General features: G+C 62.8%; 1 protein-coding gene across 1 annotated transcript in view; it reads right to left on the bottom strand.

The window, feature by feature from the left end:
* MPRIP (myosin phosphatase Rho interacting protein) overlaps positions 1-9,463 on the bottom strand; it is a 126,988-nt gene that overhangs the window by 37,637 nt on the left and 79,888 nt on the right. The window contains exons 5-7 of the mRNA XM_007448416.1: positions 7,209-7,293; positions 1,857-2,073; positions 551-710 (exon numbers count right to left, since the gene is read on the bottom strand). Of these exons, the coding sequence (XP_007448478.1) occupies positions 551-710; positions 1,857-2,073; positions 7,209-7,293 (462 nt within the window). The remainder of the gene's footprint in view (positions 1-550; positions 711-1,856; positions 2,074-7,208; positions 7,294-9,463) is intronic.

The raw sequence follows: 9,463 nt of genomic DNA, 5'->3' as shown, positions 1-9,463 counted from the left end.
GGGGGGGGGGGGAACGTAACAAAGTGGTGAAGGTGTACGAGAATGTGACAGAATGCATGAGCGTGTGAGGGTGCACAGGTGGGCGTGTGTCTAAGAGAATGTGAGTGTGCACGGCAGGGGCTGCAAGGGTGGAGGAGTGTGTGCACCCACGTTTGCGAGCACACGGCCCTCCAGCCGCCCCCCCCACTGCCCTTACCTCCGCTCGTTGCCAAACAGACGGGCCACCTCTTCCCTGCCAGGGCTTCGGGCCCGAGTCCTACGCTCCAGCCGCCTTCTCTCCACCTGGAAAGCTTCTCGGTGGCTGATCCTGATGGCCTTAGGGACGTCGGCCAGGGTGGCATACTGCCTGCTGGCTTTAAAGGCAGAGGCGCGCCCCAGTCTTTCTGCACCCCGCCCCCCAGCGCTGCCGGAGTCCACGTGGGCAGGGGGCCGGCTGGCTGTGTCCGGGGAGCTGAAGGAGCCACTGCAGACGGTTCGGCCAGAGGGCTGAGGACCTGGGGGAGGAAGGGGACGGCCAAGCTCCCGGGAGGGCGGGCCGCAGCCACTGTACCTGTTGGTGGGAGTGCCGGGGCTGGGCGGGGAGAGCGCTGGCGGCAGCGGCTGCTCCTCGGCCTTCGCGTCCTCCTTGGTCTTCTCTAGGGAGAAGTAGCCGCTCTCCACGCGGACCTTGCGGCCACAGTCCACACGCTCGCTGCTCGAGGAGCTCTCCTCTGCAAAGAGGGGCAGGAGACACGCTGGGCCGGCTGCCACCTCTGGCTGAGGACTTCCCAAGGCGGCACGCGGATCCAAACAGGCCACCTCTCTACCCCCCACCTCCAGAGGCTGGCGTGGCCCCCCACAGGGCAGAGCCCCAGGAGAGGAACTTACCCTTATCTGCCTCTCCCTACTGGGCTGCCACTGACAGACTGTCAGGGGCTCCCTGAGCTTCTAGACTGGGGGCTCCGCTGGGAGAGCAGGATTGTCCCAGGAGAGACGTCCCAGCAACAACTGCTCCCTACCGAACATCAAGCAGGAGTCCAGGGGCCAACTAGCCACACGACCTTTTACTACGTGTTTGGAGGGACGGGCAGAGAAGCACCTTGGCAGGAGTGAGAGGAGTGAATGGTTCTGGATGTGGATGGGCGTGTGCTGCCTGGGGAGGGCTGAGGGACCTTCTGCCCAGAGCCCGTACAAGATGCATTTCACCTGAACGAGCTGGGTCCCAACTGTCCATGCGCCTCTAGCAGCCTGGACAGGTGTAAAGGGCAAAGCCAGCCTGTCTCGTGCAGAGCCCTCTAGGGCCTGGACGAGGGAGGCTGCGGCTGCCGCCCTGCTTCTGCTCAGGCAACTCTAAGCGCTAGCTGGAGAAGCGCAGTCGTGCCAACCCTTTCCTCCCCAGCATCCTCTTCCCCTGCTTCACCCAGGCGCCTGGGCAGGATGGGACAGGGAGCGGGACGAGACAGCCCTCACTGCTGCTGCTCTCAGGACGCAGGGGGCTTCCAGAGATAACGGGGACTTGAAGACAAAGCAGCCATGAGACACAGGAACCAGAGGCCCCCTTGTACACAGACCTCGTTACAGAGCATCCTGATTCTCACGACACCTGCCTGGGGCTCACAGAGCACGTGCTGTCTTCCTCCTTTACAGGTAGGACTAAAAGAGCTACAGGGGAGGGGGAGGGCAATGGCTGGAGGCCAGTGACCCAGGTCCCACACCAGGCCAGGCCCAGCCCGGGGCTGATGGACACAAGGTGAGGGAGCCTGAGGCCCGGGGCTCACGATCGCCTCAGAACCAGCTCTGTCGGGAGGCCCGTTCTAGTGCTTCCAGCTGGGGCACCAGGGCAGGTGGGCCCGAGGGCCAGCCCGGCCACCACTTACCATCTCTGCTCTCCAGCCCTGGCTCCCTCAGGGTGCCGGCCACAGGAGGCTGGCTCTGGCTGGGACTCTGAGCTGGACTCGGGCTGCTCCCGTCGGGCTGGTCCTTGGCCCTCATTTCTTCCTGCCAGAGTGTGGACTTGGTGGTGGGGACCTTCTCAGCACTGGGGATACTGCTGCTGCTGCTGCTGGTGACAGCCATCTTGGCCGGCCCTGGCTCCTGCAGGGGAGAGCGGTGTCCGTGCGGGCCTGGGAGCACACGGTCTGAGCTGCCCGGGTACCTGGCTACCAAGGTCAACTACACCGTGTCAGAGGCCCAGAATGCCAGAAGGGAAGGCTCAGAACAGAGATGTCCTGGTTGGGCTGGAAGCTTTTTCTCTTCTGCAGCCCCAGCCAGCACCCCAGGTGGGAACCCAGGCCAGAGCTGGTGCTGCCCCAAGGGAGAAGCATTTGTGCGAGGGGTACTTAGCCAGACACAGAGTCCAAGGCCAGAGCACACAGAGAACCGTAACTCCACACTGCAAGCCTAGAGCCCAGACAGGGCAGGGCTGGGACCCCCGCCACTCTGCGGCACCTGCTCAGGCCCTGGGCCCGAGTCCCTGCCCACCCAGGGCACTGGGGTGCCTGCTGCTGAGGGGCTGCCAGCAGGATGGCTCTGGGTGCCCCCAGAAATGAGGCACATCTCAGCTGTCTTTCCCCAAAACACAGGGACCACCTGCTGGGCTCTCGGGGTGCTGCACCCTCCAGCCCTCACCAACCACCCCGCAGGGGAGGCTGCCTGGGCTGAGAGGAGGCGGCAGCCCACGCTCGCCCGACCAGTAAGAGGCAGAGTGGGGCTCTGAGCACTTTCCACCACCAGGCACCCCAGGAGCAGGAGAAAGGCCCAAGAGGGGGCTTCACGTTGGACGGGCACCCCTGAGGAGCCACCAAGAAGCGCAGGCACCCTGTGTCCCAAAGTGAGAGACAGGCATTTCACCAGGTCCAAAGTTTCCCTTAGCTCTGCAAGGATCTCAGGCTTCCTGGGATGGGATAAAGCCAGGATGACTCTTCCCACAGACCCAGGATACACCTGACGGCCCATTCAGGCAGAGCCATTAGCAGACCTGACTCCACAGCTGGAGATTCCCGAGAGCTCTGGCCCCCCACGGAAGAAGTGGACTTGGAAGAACATGGTGTGGTTTCTGACAGTTTCCTGAGACTAAAGCAGAACCAGCTCCAATGACCCGAGGAAGCCTGGCCCTGGGGCCCCTGCTCCACACCCCAGCGGCGACGCTTTCCTAAGCAGAAGCCCTTCTGGGTGCCGCTGCCCTGCCCCCTCCCAGCAGCCTGAGGTTTGTGCTCAGAGGCTGGGAGCGGCTCTGCCGGGCCCCGGGTGGCGCTGAGATTCCTCCTGCAGAGCTGGGCGGGGGTGACCTGAAGACCTTGCTCGGTGCATCTGTCCCCTCTGTGGAGGGGAGGCTGGACCAAGGGAGACAGCCAAGGGAGACAGAGGCCGCCAAAAAGGGTGGAGGGGGCGGGGCGGCGCTGTGCCCATGATGGAAGGGCCTTCCTGCCAGTGCTCTCAGCCCCACGCCATGAGTGTAGTACCCTGGCACAGGCATACCCCTCTCTGATGCCCGGGGTGAGCCCAGCACTGGGTAGGGGGTGGGCTTGCAAGGATCCTCAAGAGGCAGAGGCAATTCCAGGCCTGACATGCAAGGGGCAGTGACTGGGAGCTTAAGGAACACGTTTCCCAGCACCAAGCGCTCCCAGACCTGCCTCCTGGGCCTGGGCCCCCAACCTGCACAGGGCTGGTTGCACCCACAGACCCCTCCCAGGCTCCCACTTCTGGGGACTCATCCCAGAGAACAAGGGCCCTGGGGGTCTCTGGATGGCTGCCAAGGCCCACAGGGAGCTCTTTTTCTCCTTTTGGTAGCCCTGCTTTCTCCTGCCTCTATGCCAAGCCTCACCGAGTCAGCAGGGACGGGAGGGCAGTCTGGCAGCAGGAACAAAGCCACCGTGGCTTGCAGGAGAGGGGCTGGTTTCTAAGTAAAGTCGCTTCTCTCCAGCGCAGCTAGGTGGACAGCAGACTTCGCAGGGGCTGGGCCAGGGCCACATGGCACCACCCCCACTCCCCATGCTGTCACCATCATGGGAGGGAGGGTGCTGGGGCTCACACCAACACAGATCCCTGGTGCCTGTGCGAGAGGAAGGAGGGGAAGCCTAGGCTCCCAGGCGCTGTCTCTGTGTGGCCGGGACAGCTGCACGCCCAGGGCTGTCAATGCCATAATAAAGTCTGTGCTGTCTGGCTGCTCAGAAAGGGTTTTCAAAGCAGAGACGAAAGAGGAAGCAGGGCAGGAAGGCAGGCCCCAGTCAAGGGGCCTCTGAAGCCTCCACATGCTAAGCAGGCCCCTCTGGAGGGGGTTTCACAGAAAGCCTTGCTTTCTACCTCCAGGGCATGGAAACTGAGCAGGGACCCAGTGAGGAGGAGGGTCCTGACCCGGAGTGGGTACGGCAGCAAGCACCCAAGTGGAAAATAAGATACCTGAGAAGAGGTGGCAGCTGACAACACGTGTATGGGCCTGAGGTGGGCCGGGCCCTGGACCTGACGTGGGGCCTCACTCATGGAGAAAGGTCTGCTGTTTTATGGGTCTTGGAAGAAACACCACGAAGCAAGGGCGAAGAGCCTGAGCAGGTAGAGAGACAGAGGATCCAGCCTCCCAGGGCTCTGCCCAACGATCCAAGCTCCTGGCCTGCACACGGGGCTGGGAGACACATGGCCCCTGGCCTCACCCGAGTCCCAGCTCTGGGCTTTGGGGAGAGGGAGGTAAGGGCCGCTGGTTACACCCTGAGTGGACGATCACTCCTCCTCTCTAGGCACCTCGTTACCGGGAAGTCTTTCCTCAGACAGGCTGAGCAAGAAGCAGCTCCTGGGAGCCTGTGCCTCTCAGGCTCCAGCTTCAGAGACTCTGGTCAGGGCCAGCCTGTCTCCCCCACTGCGCTGGGCTCTGCTGGGACCCCCGCCCCCGGCAGAGAGGACGTCTGCTCTCCCCCACAGCCCGATCCTCATCCCCTGTCATGCCTGAGGGGTGCCTGCACGCTCCAAGGCCCCAGCTCCCAAATGCCTCGACACGCTCCTCGAAACAGGACCCTGGGCCCCCCTGCCCGCCTGAGTTCCTAGAGCGTGGGGTGCAGCAAAGGGACACCTCCAGCCCCCAGCTGGTTTGATCCCAAACTCCGGGGCCATGAGAAAAAGGCTAGGTATGGGGTCTTGGGTTCTTGTCTCTACGGGGGCCCCTAAGGCATTAGGCTTTTCCCACAGCTCCATCTTGGGCTGCGGAGGGGAGGCCTGCCCAGAGACCCTCCCCCGCCCCCCGGACCCAAGTCTCCTCTGGACAGGCCCCACAGCCCTCCATGAGACTGACTGACGGGGTTGTCCCTGATGAAGGCTCACAGCTTCCAGAAATCAGCAGCCTTGAATGGGACGCTCAGGGGAGCCAGGGCAGAAGGAAGAGACACCCTGCCTGCCGTAGGTCGAGCAGAGGAGGCTGGGACCTCAGTACCCTGGGCTCTAAGAGACCCTCGGGGAAGAGGGTGATCTCCCCACCCTGCAATCACGTGGCTCCTGCTACCAACCCAAAATGTGAAGCAGCATTTGCGGGGAGAGGATGTCACAGGGGAAGGGACAGCTGGGAAGCAGGGACACAACCAAATTCCCCGGCCTGGTTGAAAGTGCCTTCTGTATGTGTATTTGCCTTATTTGGAGGCAGGAGCTCTGCTCCAACACTGTTTCCAAGGCATCGCTTTGGAAACGCAATGGAACTTAAACACCCTTATTCCGCCTGGGGTTTTCTCTCAAATCAGGAAGCTTTGGGGGATTTGCCTGTGTGTCTGCTGTTCCCCAGCAGGAAGCTCCACTTTCCGTCTCTAAGTGCAATTCCATTTTGCCGACTTCCTGCCAGGGACACTACCTTCCAAGGGGATGCTGGCCTGGGACCCTTCGGGGAGGGTGGGCAGAGGGCAGACAAGGACCATCGGCTGAGAGCAGGCCGGGGCCACACTCCATCAGCAGGAGGGCCTGTGCAGCAGCCCAGGGCAGGCGTGGCCAGGGGAGTCTGAGGGGGCATGCAGGAGAAAGGGGACCGGGCCAGCACACACCTCCCTCTCCTGCCCAGACCTCTGTCACTCAGGGAAGCCCAGAGGAGCCAGCAGGGACTGATGAGCCCCAGAGGGTAGCCAGGTTCTCCACGGGAGGGCTGTCAGGCTCTGGGGCTTGTGAGATGCCCACGGGACCCCCGATCACCATCCTGTTCACTCTCGGGTGCTGTGAGGCTCAATCAGGCAAGACAAGAGCACTGAGTAAAAGGAAAGTTTGGGGCAGAGAGGAAAGGAATCACATGTACAGTTGGCCCTTTGAACAAGCAGGGCTTGGAGCGCTGCCCCCTCTGAGTGGTCAAATATCCAGCACGACTTAGGGTCGGCTCTCTGTATCCGCGGTTCCTCCATGTCCGCGGCTCCAACCAACCGCGGACCGTGTAGTCCTGCAGGATTTACTATTGAAAACAACCCACATAAAGTGGGCCCACAGAGCTCAAGCCCCTGTTGTTCCAGGGTCAGCTGCACTGAGCACCCAGGACGGGCCCAGTACCTCCTTCCACACACACGGGTAGCCGAGAACTAGACTTCAACAGGCCCATTTTGCAAATCAGCTCACTGAGTCCCTGAATCCCTCCAGTGCCCTGAGCCCCTACAGGCCAGCCAGGGAGGGAAGGGCTGGACCTGGTGGGACTACCCCAGCCACCTCCCACTCTGGTCTCATGGGATCTGAGGCAGAGGCACAAAATCAAGGCCAGTGCCAGTGTTTTCCATTTATGGTCAGCCCAGAGCAGAAGTGGGGTCCCCCAAGAGCCCCTCACTTGGCCGGGACACTCTAGGACCCCCCTGCCCAGCCCCCCCCGTTCAGCCTGCTGTCTGCAGAATCATCTCTGTGTGGGAAGTGGAGCTGAGCTGAAACCTTTCCTCCTGGAATGCTCCTGGCTCCCCAGCAGCTGGCAGGATGGTCAGGGGGAGGGACACACACTGTGCTACTGCTGCAAACCCCCTGCCTGCAGGGTGGATGCCTCTGGGGGCAGCTCCACAGCAGGCCACCCCCTCCCAGTAGGGGTCCTGCCTTGTGGCTTGGAGAGGAGTGTGCAGCTCACAGACCTACAGAAGGAAGGAAAGGACCCCAGGGCTGATGACCACCTCACCCCTGACGTGACCCCTTTCCCTTGTGCCCTATTCTAGGCTGGGTACTGAAGCCCCCCAACCTCCTAGGGCGCACTTTCTTTGCCCCAGCTCCACCGAGGGGATGCCAGCTGGCAGCCCCGCCCTCACCTGTGGCGTGGGGGGCTCCACCTTCCGCTTCTTCTTCTGGTTCTGCTTGTTGGTCCTGGGATAGACCGTGAGCATCTCCAGCCAGCTGGGGAAAGAGGAGGGGGGAGTGCCAGTCAGACCCTGCTCTCAGGGACCAGGACCCCGCCGGTGCCCACCCAGCCTGCAGGCACCAGCGCAAGGCAGAGCACCACTCAGATCAGAGCTGTCACTGCCGGGGCAGGAAGCCCAGCAGCGCAGCTGGGACGAGCACAGACTGAGCCGAGGCCACGCCCAGGCGCTGACCCCACGATGACCACAGCGCAGGCGGGGAGGCCCTTCAGGCCTGGAGATGGGGCAGGCTCCACGCTGGTGCGGCAGGAGGCCTGACCGCAAGCCCCTGGCAAGGACTCGGCCCTGTTTCTACTACTGACCTTTCTCTGGGGCCTGGACTCCACTCGAGGAAGGAACCCGGGACTCTGCTACTGAACTTCCCCACAGCGGGTCACTTAAGGGGGCTGCGCATCTGACCTCCCAGACTCATTCGCTCACCTCTGGGCCCGACTTGCACAGGGAGGGCGCTGGGCACCTCGGTTTTGGGGAAGGCCCAGCAGAGCTGCCCAGGGACTCTGTCCAGGGCCCACATGCTGGACCAGCAGCAGGGAAGGCCACGGGGGAGCGTGGGAAGAACAGGGACTGAGGCAGGAGGCTTCGATTCAGATCTGGCTCTGCCACCCCCAAACCATGACCCCAGGTGGCTCCCAGGCCTCTGGGCTTCCGTCTCCCGGTCTCTGACGCCAGGGGCTGGATTAGGCCGTGACATGACCACTGCTTGCCTCACTAGAGCTTCGTAATAGCTGGGAAGGTTGGAGGAAGGGGAAAGAAGGAGGTGTGGTGGCGAACGGCAGCCCCAGTGCTTTGTCCACAGGGGAAGGTACTGCAGGAGACACTGGGCCACTTCTTCCCAGAAGCCCAGGGTCCGTGTTGGGCCTGCTGCCAGCCTAGGCTGACGCCCTGGCGGCGCTGGCTGAGCTGCTGTACAAGGCAGCGTCTGCACGGTCAGGGCCCTGGCTGCAGCGCTGACCAGCACCCCAAGCCTGGGGCAGGGAGAAGGGCTCTGGTCTTTAGTTCTCAGAGGTGCTTCTTTCCTTTGCGGGGGAGGGGGGCGGGGTGGAGGCTGGTCATAGCCGGCTTCCAGGACAGCCTAGGGGGCTGTGCTGGCTGTGCTGCTGACAGCTGTCAGCTGGGAGAGCAGGATTGGGTGTGGGGCATCCCAGCATCCGAGGTGAGGCCCAGCCCAGCGAGAGCAGGGGATTCTCAGTTTGCTGAGAGAATGAACAATCCCTGCACTGTGCAGACCTGAAGCACAGGTCCTGCGCCTGGGGTCCTCGAAGCAAGAAAGGAGGCCACGGATGAATCTGCACAGCAGCAGACGAGCACTCTCCAAGGCCTTCCTGCAGGTAACCTAAGGAGTTCGCGTGCTTGTGGGGTTAAGAGACCTGCTTTCTAGCCCGCCTCGGGGGCTGAATTTCCTCTGGGAAGTTCACACCAAGGGGCCATGCCTGCAGAGGGCCCCTCTTCAAGCTTTACCGGGGAGGGGAGGGGAGGAGAGACTGCTCGGCAAAGTCACCTCATCCCGCAGGGCCCCAGGAGTGGGGGCCATGGCAGGGAGGGGCAGAGCCTTCGGGGTGCCCGGAGCCCCTGCATGCTGGCCCAGTCGCTCTTGAATGGCAACACTAACGAGCTGGGCAAACCTGTGCACCTCGCACGACAGGGCCTCACGGGAAAGGAGAGAAGATCTGCACCGCGGCTACGCTGCTGACTAACTGGAGCCCCCAGAGACTCAGGGATGGAGCGCAGGGCGAGGGTGGGCCCGGCCTGCCCCACTCAGCGGTGCCGTGGCCAGAGGCTGGAGGATGCCCAGTCCAGGCACAGATAATGGGCCGTGTCCCCCGTACTGGGGTTCCTCACAGCAGCCCAGCAGGATGTGTCTGATGCTACCCAGATGGGTTACAGACGTTAAAATACACCCAGGAAAGAGATGAGTGCGGGGAACGAAGACACGCGGCTGGTGGTGAATGTGGGCGCCAGGGACACGGCAGAGGGGCCCCTCAACTCTGAGGGCAGAGCTCAAAGGCAGCGGTATGGAGAGGAGGGGCAGCTGGGGCCCAGCCCCGCCAGAGGCACTGAAGAGCCCCCTTGCCAACTCCTGCCAAACCTCACCTCCCCTGAAGAGCCAGGTGGAGCGGCACCTCCTGCTGTGAGGGGACAGGGAAAGA

This window comes from Lipotes vexillifer, unplaced genomic scaffold (assembly GCF_000442215.2).
Source record: "Lipotes vexillifer unplaced genomic scaffold, Lipotes_vexillifer_v1.1 scaffold533, whole genome shotgun sequence".
NCBI classification, from domain to species: domain Eukaryota; kingdom Metazoa; phylum Chordata; class Mammalia; order Artiodactyla; family Lipotidae; genus Lipotes; species Lipotes vexillifer.
Note: the sequence above shows the minus strand (reverse complement) of the source record. Positions and strands in the feature narration are given on the sequence as shown.